The sequence below is a fragment of the Podarcis raffonei genome, chromosome 4 (assembly GCF_027172205.1).
Source record: "Podarcis raffonei isolate rPodRaf1 chromosome 4, rPodRaf1.pri, whole genome shotgun sequence".
Classification (NCBI taxonomy): Eukaryota; Metazoa; Chordata; class Lepidosauria; order Squamata; family Lacertidae; genus Podarcis; species Podarcis raffonei.
In genome coordinates, this window is record NC_070605.1 from 87,235,725 (window position 1) to 87,253,833 (window position 18,109).

General features: G+C 38.7%; 1 protein-coding gene across 2 annotated transcripts in view; it reads right to left on the minus strand.

The window, feature by feature from the left end:
* Positions 1–855: 855 nt before the first annotated feature.
* The window catches only part of RBM26 (RNA binding motif protein 26), a 45,857-nt gene continuing 28,603 nt past the window's right edge, over positions 856–18,109 (minus strand). Inside the window, exons 15-22 of one of the 2 annotated variants that reach the window (XM_053384543.1) lie at positions 16,329–16,457; positions 12,395–12,469; positions 10,948–11,118; positions 9,930–10,034; positions 8,007–8,216; positions 7,046–7,132; positions 4,172–4,285; positions 856–1,680 (exon numbers count right to left, since the gene is read on the minus strand). In XM_053384543.1, the coding sequence (XP_053240518.1) occupies positions 1,591–1,680; positions 4,172–4,285; positions 7,046–7,132; positions 8,007–8,216; positions 9,930–10,034; positions 10,948–11,118; positions 12,395–12,469; positions 16,329–16,457 (981 nt within the window). In that variant the 3' untranslated portion in view covers positions 856–1,590. The remainder of the gene's footprint in view (positions 1,681–4,171; positions 4,286–7,045; positions 7,133–8,006; positions 8,217–9,929; positions 10,035–10,947; positions 11,119–12,394; positions 12,470–16,328; positions 16,458–18,109) is intronic. The other variant, XM_053384544.1, reaches the window with a different exon arrangement.

Genomic DNA, 18,109 nt, shown 5'->3' on the forward strand with positions numbered 1-18,109 from the left:
TCTGCCTGAAATGAAAAAAAGAAATCATCAGAACAACTGTTCAATGGGTGATAAAATATAAAGGATGGAAAGCATAACTTTAAAAGGAAATATAACAGCAATCAATTCAATATTTAACTGGCTTAATGGATTTAAAATTGAGTAATTTAAAGCTGATGGTAGTCAGAACAACCTAGGAAGAGGCCTCGTGGAGTGATGAAGGAGAATAGGCCTGCTGTAAATAGAAGGGGAGGGTTTAAAAAAATAATACTTAACACGGGAGAATAATGGATGCCCAAAGCTGTAAAGGCAAAATAGACACATTATAATCTGGTGCAAAATTGTATCTATAGGGTAGATGGCAGGGGCAAGGAGGCATGACTGGTCTGGCTACTTCTGGGTTCCTCCCTCCCAGGAAAGAACCTATCAGAGACCAGTCTGCCCTATCATTTGTAAAGTGATTGGATCAGATTTCTGAATGTTCTTGTTTTTCTCTCCCGTTGTCCCTTATGCCTTGTCTATTAGAGCATAACCCATTTTGATAACCTCAATTTTTATTCTGTGTGCAATATTGAGAGCTTAACGAAGAATAAATAAAATTAATACCTACCAGTCAAGTCGCTTTGCTGCATTCCTTTAAACGTGAGCTTCTGCCACACAAGAAAAACAAGCCCTCTTGCTTTCTCAAATGTGAGTGCGGCCATGCCGTTCTTGAAGCAAGAACTCCCTTTGAAAGCCTGGTTCTGAAGTTAGGTAGCCAGCTGGCAATTTAAATTGTGTGTAGAAGGATTTTCAGCATTTGGCTTCAAGGCCAAATTGTTTTACTGTTTATAAGGTTGAAATAGTGATAGTGATTCAGCTCTTTTCGTGAATATGGGGGGGTGGGGGTCGCCACATGGAATGGTCTCTCTTTTTTTCAATTTTTTTTCTTTGTTATCATGGGCCATAGTATAACGTCATTATTGCTTTTTTTTTTTTTGCTTTTTTCCCCAAGACCATTCCATCTCTTTATTTTTTTAAACATCTTAAAGTGATAAGGAGATATATGCAAAGCAGTCATACACTGTATCATTAAAACTCATACGTAAAATACGTACACAAATCCAACAAAAGGCTAGTACATAGTAAAGCCTAAGTATACTACTATGCAATATTATGAATACGTAACTTTAGAGACTTCAGTTTAGTAATGTTATCTATTATTATTTCTGAAAACATTCACAAAGATCTTAAATGCAAATTTCCATTCCATACTCGGAATAAAACAAAACAAAACAAAAATCTATGTTATAACAACTCTTGGTCATCTTGTTGTGTGACCAATTCTTTAAATTACAAAGAACCCAAAGAATTCCGTAATGTTTCTGTAGGAGTAATAAAAACATTGCATATGTTCCTAATATGATGTCTTTAGCAATCATTTACCGAAATGTAAATGCAACTTGAACATCAATCACTCAAAAGACGGGACCAATCAGCTGCTTGAGTCTTATCTGAAATCCAAATTCACCACTTCCACCCAAACTCCTCGAAGTACAAATATGCAAAAGTACATTAGAAAATGCTAATGCAACACAGGAACAGTTCTAGCATTCTCAGCAATCCGCTGAATCATCTTCTCCAAGAACGAGATTCATTGTCGTCGTCTTCTTCATCATCATCTTGAAGCAATGAGTCATCTACCAGGGATTCTTCCTGAAACTGAAAAAGAAATGTTTCGTAAGACCCTGCCGGAAGCACTGAAGATATGAAATTCCCTAACGAAAAGGGGTGTGTGGCATTCAGGCACCTTTTAGGACTATGCAAATTACTTCTGCAGTTTGAAAGAATGGGAAAAACACAATCAGAATGTTAGCATCTTCCATGTCAAGTGTTGTTGTTTATGAAGATTAACAAATGGCGGGAAATTCTACAGATCATGAGATATACATCTCATGCTGGGATTCATTTATTTATGTTAAGCCGTTATGCTGCTGCAAACTGTATAATGCTTTGAAAAGCTATCTAATAAATTCTAAACATCATTGATTTATTCTGTAAGTGACATGAGGTATGGATAACAGTTGTAGGTCTTGTCTGGGCAAGCCAACTTCCAAAATGTGATTTATGTTCCTGGCTAGTTTTGGCAAACCACCGTTTAACCACACTTCAGTGTGCATGTAACAGCAAACCATGGCTAGCTACAAATGGAAAAGAAAATTTCCAATCTCTTCGTTGTAACTGCACCAGAGGACTAGAGGGGAGAGCATGAGTCATTTGCTCATTTATTTTACATCCAAACCAGTCGCTCTTGTTATTTTGGACCAGCCCACACAGGGCTCACCAGGGTTGAAGTCCTGTGCTCTGAACACTCGACAAGACAGCAGATGCATATTCAGTTTTGGTTTGCATGCCACATTAAAACATCGTTAAAATAAACTTTTTAATGTAAACATGCATTGTCCTGGTACATGTGCTGAAATCATAAGCTAAAACACTCCCCCAGACCCCTTCCTGCTGCTGCTGTACTGCTGGGAAACAAACCATGGTTTGGCTAGTCATTATAGCTAACCCTGGACTTGTGGTTTCTTTCCCTCCAAGCAATCTACAAGATGTAAGCCCTAAACAAACCTTGATATCTAGTAATGCACATATATTTTACTTTCATCCTGAGAATTTTGGATAGGGCTGAACCCAAGTAAGGGTCTATCCACTATTGAGCCAAAATTCTCCTCTAATTATTTATTGAATATAGATAATTACTTATTATTTATTTATTTAAATAAATATAATATTTTTGCAATGAACACATACTACTAGTTCAGAACGAGAGATAATCCATTCCAGTGAGAAGTTATGAAACTAATTTTTCATAAATGGAGTATGCATTTTCTAGGAGGTGCTTACGCAAAGGTCAGAGCCAAAACCCATAAATAACAGAAAATATCCTGACATTGGAACAGCAACTCTGACAAAATTTATAGTGAAAGCAATGTAGGTTCTCACTCATAATTTACTCTACAGCTGATACATCCAGGACCTGGTGATTACAAATATTCTATTTCAATACTCCTTGGTGTCTGTGCTAGAAGCACTCGTGAAATTCTATCTTAGGAAAAGCTGACATTTAAGAAATACAAAATGCTTGAGGGAACTTTGATTGGAAATCCATTATGTATGGGAATTTATTGAAGAAAAGAGGGGTTCTGTAATAGTGGAAGAGAACGTAAATTAATATAACCTGGTTAAGTAAATCAGAAAAAGGCCAATGCATACAGGACAGAAAACATGACTTAAGTAACAGAATGTATATTAAGACTATGAGCTAGTAAAAGGGAAAAAAAGGGAAAATATAGGTGTGTGCTGTGCCAAAACTATTACAAATGCAAAGTACACAAATTCAGAGAAAATTAAGGACTCCCAATTGCATCACAAGAAGATAGCAAGAGAGTTTGGAGTATTTTTACATTCAGTATATACACCAAGTAAGATCTGAATATCAACCACTTGCAACAGTTCTGCATGAAAATTATTATCTGAGCATGCTATTTTGAATGCACTAGTTTGATGCTGTAGATAGAACCGGAAGTCTCAGTTTTAAATTTCTGCTTAGCCACAAAGCAATCTGGATAGCTATTGGCAACTCACTCTCTCTCACACAGCTGGTGTAAGGATAAATACGATAACATGACCCCTAAACTACTTGAAAGGGGGAACAGTAAACAAAATGTAATAAATATATAAAAGTTGTTCCAATGCGCAATACATGGAAATTGTAGGGCTATTAAGACGAAAGTGTGTATATGAACTACCCACTCAACTTTTGAATCATAATCTATGGATGGTATCTGATCAAGTCTTATTCCTAGTAGACTCACTGAAATAATGGACACTTATTAATATATTATTTTACATTTTACTAATATGAAATAAATTGCCTTTCTTCAGTGGGTCAACTGAGTATGATCTGGTTGCATACTATCCCTAAGAGCTTTATATTGACATCCTCTTTTCAATAATTGTTTTCAAGTTTTCTGCTAATATTTCTGTTACCAAAAAGACACACGTTCCCCCAGAGAAAACAAGTGGTATTAGTGTTACAAAATCACCAGAGCTGTTATGAATCCGCAAAAGTTATATTCTTTATTAAACAGCAACAGTAACAAGTTTTCTATTCCTTCGTCCGTTTGTCAAGGAGGAGACGCAAACTTACTTCTTCTTCATCTGGTTCAGTCTCCTCCGTTTCCATCGTTGAGATATTTGCGACTGGCTTGTTCCAGGCCAACTTCAGGTCTTGCCCTTTGAAGCGAGATCCATGGATAGCAGCCTAAAGAGAACAGCAATATTCTCTTTATAACAAAACATGTCCTCTGGGGGGAAATGGTTGAATGGCAATGAATACCAGAATAAACTGCATGCACCTCTGCGTAACTAGGCTGCAACTGAAGTAATTGTCCCAACTCTCAGGACTTTTGTTTTTAGGACAGTATTTCACTATGCCACATGACAAATCACTTTGGAAAATGTGTGTATTAACAAAAGCAGGTTATGATATAGCATTGGGAGGTGGGGTTTTTTTTGGGGGGGGGGTTGTTGTTTAAAGAACAAATCAACACCCCAGTGGGCATCCCCAAGTCCTTTGGCAAATTTTAAGCCTAGGTTTCAATGCAGGTGTGCAGTATACAAGGTATACTGTAGTCTTAGTATTCTGTTGCAGATTACTATTTCAAAGGTAAACGTGCATGCAAGCCTTTCCAGATTTCTTTTGGTGTCTACACATACACAAGGCAATGAAGAAAAATAATTTTTTTAAAAGTCCTGAATTATTTCAACATGAAGGTAGCATGCTGTTCAGAGAAACCAACTGTTACTGAACAATCTCCTCACTGGTGTACTGCTTTTGAAATATTGATACTTTTTAATCTTCATACATTATTACTACTGCCCAAAACGGGGCATCCTGAAAATAAAACTGAGTTGGTTTTTTAAAAAAATAAACTTAAAGAATATAACTTATTCTGCCGAAAAGCATTCCATTTTCTTTAAAGGCTTGGTAATTGAAATGTAAAAAATAAAAAAATCAACCTATGGGATATTCATGCCTTCTTAAGTACCAGCTGCATTAAGTGGCTGCTTTGGAAATAGTATGTTCAAATTAAAGTAACATGAACTAGCATAAATCAGTGTTAGCAACATTCCGAAATAACTGCCACAGTCACAAAAGATTTATAGTACAATCTGAAAGTACAGCATAATGTGAAATGTGGAAACAATTACATGTTTGATGACATCTGAACATGAATTGTGTGATATTAAGGTCCCCAGGTATAAATTTTAAATCTGTACATATAAATTTATGATCAATTTTAAAAGATTCCATGCCTATTAAAATGCACCACAGGAGTGGGTTTTTTGTCCATGGTCTCATCACAATGTCACAAACTGGAATTTTTAAAGAATACTTATATATGACATTTGGGTTCAGAAACAACTTGTAATCTTTGAAAGAAATTACTGCAACATAAAAATGCAACATTTTACGACTAGGGAATCCTCCTCACCCTTCCAAGCTGAAATGCACACGGCCATAAAACTTAAACCTCTTTCATTCAAGACAGTAAAATATTAGCTACCATTCCTTCAAAGAAAGCTATAACTACTTTGAAGATTAACTTCTACTACCAATTATTATTTATAATATATTTGATTTGCTAACAAGTAGAAACTTAACTTGCAGATATTTGATTTATACACTATGAACTTTTTTTTGTTAGTTTTACAGCTAATCAAGTTCCTCTTCTTGTATTCGAGAAAATATTCATATCCATAACACAATCAGATTGAAAGTTTTAGAGAAAACACGAATCTGTTGTTCCATTCGCAATGTCACAAAGGACCCCTCTTCAGGCACTCAGGGTCTTGGAGAGCATCTTTGGGGCCTTAATCTTTCCAAAGTAATTTTGCACAAAACTTTGCTTTGCCATTTAGTGATGAAATACTGTTAGAAGCTGCAAGATGTTAAAGAGAATCCTAGTTGACGATCCCTGTGCTCACAAGCATGGAAAACAAACGTGTTACAAGGAATTTAGGCCGTAGCTCTTTCTAGCTTTGATAAAGCACATTTTCTCTTGATTCTTCAACTAAAAGCTGAGAAAGAGAACTACAGCCAAAGAAAACGCCAATATGACAAAAGCTGATAAATAGAACAGAGGTCAGCGTGTCAAACTGCATTTTACACACACACAACCATGAAGGGAAGAATTCAATGTAGCGCTGTGGCAATGATTCCCTAGACCAGGGGTCAGCAAATTTTTTCATCAGGGGGCCAGTCCATTGTCCCTCAGACCTTGTGAGGAGCCGGACGATATTGGGGGGGGGGGGGAAATGAGCGAATTCTTATGCCCCACAAATAACCCAGAGATGCATTTTAAATAAAAGGACACATTCTACTCTTGTAAAAACACGCTGATTCCTGGACTTCCCGCGGGCCGGATTGAGAAGGCGACTGGGCCGGATCCAGCCCCCGGGCCTTAGTTTGCCTATCCAAGCCCTAGACACAAGCATTTCCATATGATGCTTGGAACGAACCCCCCTCTCCACATTCTGCATGCTGTTGTGGAGGTTCTCTCAACGCTCCCAGAGCCAATCGGTTGTCTGTGTGGTAGCCCGGGGTGGGGTGGAGAGGGAAGATCCCTGCAACACCAGCAGAAATCCTTCCATTAATGGGACTCCTTAGCTGAAACCAATCCAAAGTGCTTAAGGTTACATTGCCAGATACACTTCATTATAGGAAATGCACACACACACACACACACACACACACCCGCAGTCCTTCGTCCTCCAACATCTTAGATTGAAACGGGAAAATGAGAGCGAAGCCTCTGTACACACTCACTTTATTTCGGTGGTTTGGTCTTCATTATTTAATTAAATAACTGAAGCCAGACAAAGTGTATGCTAATACACGACACATGTATTACAGGTAATAGGAAGGGGTGGAACACAGAAGCTCTGTACAATAGTTAGATGCAGTTAAACTCAACCTTACCGCCTAACATGAAAGCAAAAAAAAGGAGGATCTACTTACTGCCTCGGCTTCTGCTCTCGTCTTGAAAGTAATCACTGCATGGAGAGACGAGTCATCTATCTGGCAGTCTTCAATTTCACCATATTGCTTTTTAAGAGGAGGAAAATTGTCACCTTACTGAAATAATCTCTCCTTGATGCATAACATGCAAGGGCTGTTAACAGTTCTGGATTGATAACGCAACCTAATGGTCCCAAATTTTCTAAGATAGTTGTAAAATAAACCATCCCCCAAAATTTTAAAAAATAGAAGAACAGGAAACTGAAAAATGAAACTTAAGCAAATTTAAATATCAAGGAAAGCGGATATTCAATTTATAAATAGGTCACTAATGATAACTTTTATGATTCCAAAGAGCAGCCCAAGAATTTATTATGTCGGATGTACTTCAAGTTTGACCTGAAACTTTACTTGCTTTTGACTTTGGATCAAGAGAGCTATTTTCAGTTCTTAGTTCTGCTAAGAGCAGCTTCACATGAGTTTGTGAAATAAACTCCATGTAGAAAAAAACATAGGCATCGAGTGCTTTACACACGTCAGGGAAAGGCTTTTGCCTTTCTAGTTAATATATTCACAGTAGAAACCAACAGTTGCAACATACTTCAAATTATGCAACAGAACACTCTTGATAATAAATCTAACATGTGTGCCCATTCGTCTTCTCTCTGAATGACTGTTTGCCAGAACGGACGGACAAGTTAGGAAAGGCATCAAAACAAACCTGCAGTCGTGACTATAAGAACCAATCATCCCTGCCCACTGCACTTAATTTCACATACTTGACAGAACATTATTATAGTGCCCACCTAGCCTAAGGCCTTCCTCCGGAAGTTAGAGATGCATATTTGATTTACAACACTTTGCTGATTTTCACTGATCACAATCACATTGCAACAGAACGTTAGGTTTCTAAGACATATTATCACACTGAGGTCAGGAAGGCAGTGGGGCGGGTACATACCGCAAAATGTGGGAGGAGATCTTCTCGGTCGTTCTCTGTAAAAGCAGAGATTTCAAGTGCCCTTGGACGATGATCTACCACGGCATGGATAGGAACACCTCTTCCCCGACCCCGGCCTCGTCCTCCCCTGCCTCTGCCGCGAGACGCACCGCGACCTCGTGTATGAATTCCTCTCCCACGACCCGAGGACAAAATCCCTCGTTTCGCAGCCTAACATGAAATAACAACAACATCTAATACAAGCCAAGCTAATACATATGTGTTATAATAATAATAATAATAATAATAATAATAATAATAATAATAATAATAATTTATTTATATCCCGCCCTCCCCAGCCGAAGCCGGGCTCAGGGCGGCTAACAACAATAAAATAATACAACATTCTAAAATCATTTCATTATAAAATTAATTCAAATCAAATTGATGGCAACCATTGGGCTAGAGTTCTGTGAAGATTGCCAAAGGAGGGGGTCAGGCTGTGCCTTGGCCAAAGGTCTGGTGGATCAGCTCTGTCTTGCAGGCCCTGCAGAAAGATGTCAAGTCCTGCAGGGCCCTAGTCTCTTGTGGCAGAGCGTTCCACCAGATCGGAGCCACAGCCGAAAGAGCCCTGGCTCTAGTTGAGGCCAGCCTAACCTCTCTGTGGCCTGGGACCTTCAAGATGTTTTTGTTTGAAGACCGTAAGTTCCTCTGTGGGACATACCAGGAGAGGCGGTCCCGTAGGTACGAGGGTCTGTACTTATGCTACTGTAAACCTTAAAACATCTCAATGATATACCAGTATTGTTATTATTTCCACACTGTAAATGGGGACTCGGGGAGATTGTCTAATTGCAGTGTTTCCCAAACTGTTTTCAGACTGCAATTCCCTTCATCCCTGACCACTGGTCTTGCTAAGCTAGGGATGGCGGGAGGTGTAGTCCAAAAATAGCTGGAGACCCAAGTTTGGGAAACGCAAGTCTAATGCTACCTCAGGAATTTATGGCAGAGGTAAGATCTGAGCCAGACTTGCCAATTGACAGCTTATTCCCTTTGCAACACCACCCCAAGTCACCTTGAATAGCAAACCTCTTGAAACACAACCCAGAGCAATTACATGCAACAACTTTCATACTCAGGCACAGATTCTAGGGCTCCCAAAGACATTTGATCATTCCAGATGCTTAAATCCACCCATTCATTTTCTTATCTCTCTAATATGTGGTACTGGTCAGTCTGTTTTGTCCTGGGCCAAATTCATGTCTGCCCCATTTAGGAAATACAATGTTCCTGATGGGATTACAAGCTCTCTCCCCATGGGTGCGCTGCACTGAGTCAGCACCTAACAGGGCAGCAAATGCCAGTGTATGAAGTTTAGGCCTGCTAAAGGCACTTCCAAAGAAATGAAATATGAAAGAATGATGATCAAGCTGGCATTACGTAACGCTTCATTTTAATATGCCTTGCAAACCGATAAGAACTGGGAAGCAATAATTAGCAAAATTCAGTTTCAAAGAGAAAGAGAACTAACTTTGCATCAGATGACCTTCTGCCATTCATTTCACTTCACTCTAGAAGTCTGGGCTTAACATACAATCATTTTAAGGTAATGCATTATTTTCAATGTTCTCGCGCTCTTTTAAAGACAGTGAATTGAAAACAGACATTTCAGTAACTGCTTAACAGTTCTAAACACCAACAGCACCACCTAGGGGAACATTTTGAAAATGCATGCTGCTCCCAAAGTTAAGTTATTTGGATGTTATTTTGGATATAATGCATAAACTTCATCTTCTGGGTTAGGGTGGGATATTTTATTTTATGCGTATGATGTTGTCATCTGTTGTAAGAATCTATTTTTTCCTAACTGTTACACAGATTCACTGAGGGGGGGATACATGTGGAATAGTGCCGTGCTGACCATCAAAAATGAAATAAACTTACTTCAAGCTGCAGTTCTGTGTACTTTCGTCTTAGTTCAGTGACTTCTTCGCCTGCCTGCATCTTCTTATACAAGTCCAACTCAGTGTCCAGTAGTTCTTTTTGCATCTAAGGGATATTAAGCAATTTAGTATGCATTTCTTAACTCGTGCAGAAAACATGGGAGTAAATAGCCAGACTCCCATAGAGCATTACAATGTTTCAAGTTTCAGGGGGAACATCTTCAAAAGAAACATTAGCTGACATCTATGGGAAGGATGATTGCTAGGTTAGCATAAGGGCCTACTTCTTTTTTTAACGGGGTATAAATCCAGGAGGGTAATGCAGTTTTATTTTTCTCAAATTTCAAAAATTGTCTCCTCCTCTCCCACACTGAAAACCGCCTTAAAGGTAAAGGTAAAGGGACCCCTGACCATTAGGTCCCGTCATGGCCAACTCTGGGGTTGCAACACTCATCTCGATTTATTGGCCAAGGGAGCCGGCGTAGAGCTTCCGGGTCATGTGGCCAGCATGACTAAGCCGCTTCTGGCGAACCAGAGCAGCACACGGAAACACCGTTTACCTTCCCGCCGTTTACCTTATCTACTTGCACTTTGACATGCTTCCGAACTGCTAGGTGGGCAGGAGCTGGGACCGAACAACGGGACGTCACCCCGTCGCGGGGATTCGAACCGCTGACCTTCTGATCAGCAAGTCCTAGGCTCTGTGGTTTGGATTTAGCATGACCTTGGTGTGTTGTAATGACCCACCAGTGACAGGTGAATGGATTCAAACTTCTAGTCAGCCATAAAGGTCACTTGGTGGTTTTAAGCAAGTCACTACTTCTCAGTCTTATCTATTTCATGGGATTGTGGTGGTGGGAAAGAGAGAGTCCTATGTATGTTATCTTGGAGGATAAGCAAAACAAAAATGTGATCAATGCATCCACTCCCAGCTTTCCGCAGCAAACTTATACATCAAAAGAAAATGATTTAAAGAAAAGAAAGATTAAAAGCATCCAATGATGACAAAATACAGATACCTGTGTTTTTGTTTTCATGTTTTTCAGGGGAGTGCTTGCTGGAGTGGAGACCCCTTTCAATTCATCCTTTAACTTGGTAATGCTGTTAGTCAAGGTCTCCAGAGTTTTCATGATTTCAGCTTTGTCCTCCGATTTCATCGTTTTATTCTTCTCCAGTTTTGAAATCAGCATCTATTGAAATTACACATATTACTAACAGGAATCCTTTATGCGTGGGTTATTTTTCATCTTCGAAGGAAGTTTATCTAAGCTCCCCACCATCGCACGCATTTATGAAGACACAAGTTTTTTTAAAAAATAATAATTATCCATACATAAGGAAACCTGCCAAATATCCAAAATGGCACCAACATCCATGGAAAACAGCTCCAACTGGAGAGAGGAATTAGGCAACCCTTAAATTCTGATGTAGGAACTAAAGTCTTCACACCAAACTTAGTGTGCTTTGAAAGATGCATTGAGAACACTCCAATACAGAATCCAACTAGTCATTCTTATAACTCTTCTACAAAATTTGTAAACTGTGCTCTCCTCTGAAGAGCTGGGAAAGAACGGCTAGGACAACTTGTGGAAAAGCTTGGCAGCGTTTGGCAGATTTGAACTGAATTTGTAGAAGCTCTCCACAACTTGACTTGGGAAGATTTTTTATGCTGTTAAAACCCATATTCTTAAAGTAGTACTAGCTTGGTAGTAACACCAGCTGTGAATAGCATGGATTGCTTCAGCTGAGAATCTGCAATTATTTCTCCATGAGCCAGATCCAAAAGGTTCTGTCCACGGAAGGAGTTATTTTGTTCTTGGAAGGAGTGTTTTACCTTCCACAGGGGCTTCCATGAATGAAAGTGGGAGGGCAATTCTTCGCTAGTTCTCCCTTCAGCCCTGTGGCATCACCTCACACAGTTTGGACCTTCCAGAGTGGATTTTTGGTTGGCGACCCAAGCGGAATTCCACCCAAATAACACAGACTAATACCTAGGATACGGAGGCAGAGGCTTCCACCCCATTAATTCCATCACGACTTTCTGTTTTACTTGCAAAGTTTCATCTGGGTGTGCACAAGCTCACACCGCCCCAGATTCATTAATTTTAGTGGGATCCCTATGAGCCCTGGAATGATAAGTAAGATTTGTGTTTCACCTGAATCACCGCTTAGCAACCTTTACAGCACAGGATTTTACGGTGACGTAGCGAGCACTGTATCTTACAACATTGCTTCTCAAACTATGTTGCTGTGGTGGATCAACAACCCACCCACAATATGCCATTATTTGGTTCCTGAAGTATCTTACTCAACCTGGGCTGTGATGGGGTCATGGACCAGCAAGTGATGGCTTGTGGACCAACATCAGTACATGGACCACCACTTTGAGTAGCACTGTCTTACAATACATCAATGATTATTAATATTATTCAACAGTAGTCCAGTTGCATTAATGTATATATTTACCTTTTGTGTTTCAATGTGCTTTTCTAAAATCTCTTGCTTTTTCTTTCTCACGTCTTGCTGAAGTCTTAGTGCCTCCTGGAAGCATAAAAACACAATTATTATCACCCATTGTTAAACATAAGCTGATGAGTAACTGCGTAATTCCACCCATTTAACCATATATTCTGTCCTATTAGAATAAACCAATAATGTGGAAAGAACTGATATGACTGAGCATGAACACGCTGAAAGTGATCTCCAATAATGGCAGCCATACTACTAACTCGTGCCTATGTCTTAGTGTAGCACAACAGCAGAATCCAATGGGCATGTTGCATTTGTGAAATATCATATTCAGCCCCTAATGCAGCTACTATTATTAAACTCTGTATGCTACCACTTGCACAATGTCAGTTCTCAAACATCTTGCGCTAACAAGACATGGAATCTCGCCTTGAATGGTTATGTGATATCATCTCTTCCTATATTTATAATTGACACAGAACAGCAGTATATGCAGTTACGTCATTTGACAACCGATATTTTTGGACCAAATGGTTGTGTTATATCTGCTCCTCTGGACACTTGTACACTCCCTTACCATATTCAGGATTAAGAAGTGTAAGGTTCCACACTTTGCTATGGGGATGCTGCACCATTGCACCATTTATATATTTAGAGTTTTTTGTGCATTACTTTTTGTCACAGGTGCCATTCTGGAATTCCAAGATTACTAATTCTGTGCTGTTTACAGGATTTGTTGGAGCATTTCTAAAGTTAGGGGTCTGGAGGATGCGTAACTTTTATGGCTAAATTGCACCTTTCTAGTAGCTAAATTAACAGAAATATTGAAAATATATTGGATTTCCAACTAATATGAATTAAGAGCCTACAGAAAAATAGATACACATAGCAAGGAAATGCAATTCATTAAATCTGGAATGCATTCTTAGGACTGCTTCAGTAAATGATTCTGAATTCCTTGTTTCCTTTCTGTTTGAACTTTCCATGACTCTTTGAATAAGGAATTGCAAATGAAGTTTGTTTTTTTAAAAAAAAATTAGCAGAAAGTTTTCCATTTTGAGGCAAGACACAGTAATGACAGTCATATACTTCAGTTTCATAACTTGCACAAAAGTGAAATTCAAAACAGTTTAACAGAGAAAATTTGTCACAAAGCATGTAAGACTCTAAATTAAGGAAATCGCTGTAACTCTATGTAGCCTATTTTGCTATTCCAAAACCAGCTTGTTCTCCTCAAGAACAATTTCTTAAAGCACTGAACCACCTGCATCGTGACTTTCAGAGCAAGATACCCAGAAACTCAATTTCTGGTGACAAATATGATTAATATGCAAGGAAATTAGAGGAATTGCTTTTCCCAATGATTAAATACAAAAAGATGTGACACAAATCTGGGTTATTCTGAATCAATGGCCTCTGAGAAAGAAATCTGCATATTTGGCCTCTGCAAATGAAGAAACCAGCCTGCAGAACTGCTACATTAATGGGACTACAGTACTGAGTAATCCAGTCATTTTCAAATGGAGGTGAATCCCATTCATGTCTGATTTACAATCGAAGAAAATGTGATGCAATAAGAGAACCCTTCCAAAATATTTGATCAAATGGATTTTATTTTATTGATTTTTCTGTGGTAGCTGAAACAAATCTGAGCTTGCAAGAGAAGTGAAAGAAACTCTTTTATCATGACAACTTTCTAAAGTGGTTAATAGGAATACCAGATTTGTAAGAAATCAAACTTGTTTCTGAAAGCAGGTAACTATGGATCTCACCCCTTTTTATTAGAACATATGCATAGAAATTCTAAAACATTAGAATTAGGTGTCAATGTTTCAGATATATTGCGCATATTAGCTCTATGTGGCATCTCTTAACCAAAGTTGGGCACCAAACTGAAGGGATGCTATTCAACTTATTCAGAGTAGACCCATTTAAATTAATGAACATGACTAAGCGCTAGTAATTCCAAGAGGTCTACTCTAAGTAAAACTTAGCTGAGTATCACTCAAGGCCTTTCCCCGAATAATCCAGAGCATACAGAGAAATGCAAAGGTCAATAAATGATTCCAAATTGTTATGTCTGATTTTCTTAGATAACATAGATGTGTTGCTAATCTTGGGACATTAGGAAGTAAATTTACCAAGTTTATTTATCTTACTGCAAAATGAAGTATGCAGAATGTCAAATGATTTCTACCACTAGGTGTTACATGTATGAATACCAGAGTTCGCATCTCCTGATAAATCTTACCAGCTGCATCCCTGTTCTGAAGATCTTATCACCTACCCCAGCATTCAAATTCTCATGCCCATAGCAAAGTTCAAATACTAATTACCTTCCCCTAACTATACACTGATAAAAATTTTTCAACTAATGAAAAATGGTTTGACATTCTGAAAATGAATGTGCACAATATTATGTTTTTATACTAGGGTTTCTTCAGCGAAATACTGTGCAGAATACTGCAAATCTGATGTTGGAAACTTACAGCCCTGAAAGGAAAATGCCGATAAAACATTTTATGTCCACATCAAGTGAAAAAAGAAAGAAGTCTCCTCTCCAAGGATAATGAGAAAATGTAAGACATTAAGAGAAGAGAAGCAGCAGCTCAAGGCAGAGATTGTTCAGGATTATTTAACTCTAGAAAAGGGAGATGAATACACCCAAAGATGAAGTGCATTGCTAAAAAAGGTAAGAAGAAAACTGGTCCACTATGTTGTGAAAAAAGTGACTCAGAAAGCTAAGCAGGAAGAACAACAGCAGAAAATACATACTACTGTAAAATGTAACATGAAACAAAGTTCTGTCCTTAAGATCAACACAAGATTAAACTGCTACTTGGGGCTAAGGGCATTTCATTAATTGGTACTGAAGATGTTTCTTTCATGCTTTTGAGTGTAAGATCTTCAAATAGCTCATTGTGCTTTATCGTGTAGAGGTCATCGTTTGAGTTCTTTTGTCCACAGTACAGGGATTTAGCGGGCCAGACATAATTCATGATGGTATTATTTCTATGTAGGCACTGAATACCAGAAGTTAGATACCAAACCAAGTCTAATGAAAGTCACAAGATATGAGTAACTCATATGGAACTTCCCCCACATTCTCCTTTGCTTCTGCACATAAATCCTCCTTCCATTTTGCTTTATAATGCTGATATAGCACTAAATCTGCACCTGAATTTCCACTAGCCATGAACTGCTCAACCTTCAGTTTACAAATCCACTGCTAACATTGGCTGCAACTGATTTGGAGTAGAGCGTTTTTAGCAAGCACACTAGTGAGGACAGGACACTATAGCACAGTTAGCTTGAAAAATGGAAGAGAAAGGGAATCTGTTAAAAAGAGGGGAAGACGCAGAGAAGGGGGCATCTTCAATCTAATCGTTGTTAGATGGTCAGAAAGCTTTAGGCTGCATCTGGCCTGATCCGATGTAAGAAAGGCATCCTTCACCTACAAGCACAACTGCAATTACAACTGTCTTATCTTTTTGTAAATCGCTTGGGGGGAGGGTTTCTTACATTCAAGCAGTATATAAATATTATGAAATAGAAAAATAATTCACATAACTAAATTCTAACAATTGGTCTGAGTACAATGCAACAAATCTTCTGCAACCCTAGAAGCCAAGTAAGATAATCAAATAGCATCTAACAACCCACTGCCTTAGGTAGCAAGGAGAAAATTACCCCTCTTCCTAAAATGTGTCTATGAAAGCAGATTCAGGTTTAGCCTTTACTGAGAAGGTGCACCAACAAAACATCTCAAACTGCAACTTTTGAAATAATTTTCAGAACTTGACAGAGATTCTGGCAAAGGCACAGTATCCAGCTTCTTCAGGAATAAGCAATCATGACAAACTATGTTCTAGATGTTGCAAATTTCTAAATAAATTATTGCTGTTTTATAAATAAGCAGAGTTCAATTTACCTGTTTTTTCTTCTGTGCTTCACTAGAATCTAGCATGGAACTGTTAACAACAGGCAACATTTTCTGCGCTGCTTTCAAAGCAGCTGGGTTATACACTGTTTTTGTCAAGCCAGTAGAAGTAGACAACACCTACAGAAGGAAACCATTTTATTTTGCTAGTAAATAAAGAATTCGTAAATATAGGATTCAAAGTATATTACTCCAAGACAGATGCTTGTTGCTGTGATTGCAAAGATGGCATGAACATAAAAAATGGAGTAAACAGACTCATGTCAAGTTAAAGACAGGCTAGGACTGCCTCTAAGGTCAGAATTGTTTTCCATATGTTGTAGAAAACAATCTACTTGAGCTTTATCAACATGTGCCTCTGTTTCAGCACGAAAGTTGTGCCTGGCAGTTTCTATATGAATCAGACGATGCAATATAAACAGTTAATGAAGAGATGGGAGTTCTCATTTCTTCACTTATTTTGGGGTGAATATTTTAAGTGCTGGCAAGTGATGTAGTTACAAAGTCATAGAATTCCACAGCCAGAATATAGCTAATAAGATCAATTCCCAGCTGCCAGCAATTGCCCGAGATATTTGTATGTCCCTAGCATCCTAGAAAGAAGCATTATATCCAACATGGAATATGGTTGGTTAAAAAACATATAGCTCAAATAAACAAGCAAGCCAAGCTGCATGCAAGCCAAGCATTATGCAGTATTGGAGGATAAAACACAACAACTCAGTAAAATTGACTTGGGGAGAGATTCATTCCCACTGTGGAACAAGTTGATCACTTACACCCAAGTATACAAGCAAGACACATAAGAACTCAACTGACTACAGAACCCTAGGATATAGTAGCTCTATAGCCAAGGGAGATATCTGCTTAGCAAACCTAAGAATTTCTATATCGCTAAAAAGTCTTTCATTGAAAAACACAAACTATACAGAGATTAATGTTCGTCTCAGAAGTTCCTAGCACAGTAAAACCTAGAAGCAGATTCTCCGCTGATCCCTACCCGCTCACCCCCAAATGGTTGTTGCTTAACGCCTGAGGATGTCCAGTGATATTGCTGACTTTCCCCTTTGAATGGCAGATCGCCACCCTGCCATACAAAATTGTTTTTAAACATTTCTCTGCTTCAAGAGAGTTTTGCCATGCAGTACTGAATATTACGGTCTAAGAAACAAGTCTCAGAAATACACTCCATAAACTTAGCACAGATCTTATTCGTCACCCAACCCACACGCGGGGAAGGGGGGGGGGAGGTGTTAACTCTCTTGCCTCACACTGTGTCACAAACGAAAGGATTCACAAATAAAAAAATCAGAACCAGTCTTATTTTGTATTGCGCGTCATCAAATACAGAAGCAATGCTACCACGTCAAGCAGTTTGTTTATATGCATATCGAAGCTAGGTCAAAGTCGAAGTAGATAACACCTATAGAAGGAAACCATTTTCAAAATATTCCTTTAACAGGCACTAGAAATGAATTCTAGGCTGTCAAATCTATTTTAAGCATTCACAAACATGCATAACCTAAATTACTTTCCCACCCCCTTTTCTGCAACACTGACCCTATTCACACGTTACTTGTAAGTAGGGCATAAGTATTTAGAACAAGCAGCTGGGCTGTGTTCTTAGCATGACCTGAGCCTTTCCCCACTCCTCAAAAACCATCAAATGTTGTATGAACAAAAAGCCCAACATGTTGAGTTCCTGATGCACTCAATCAGGACACCTGATCATGGAGGTGCCCTGTTCATGTGGAGCCACTACTCGTGAGCAA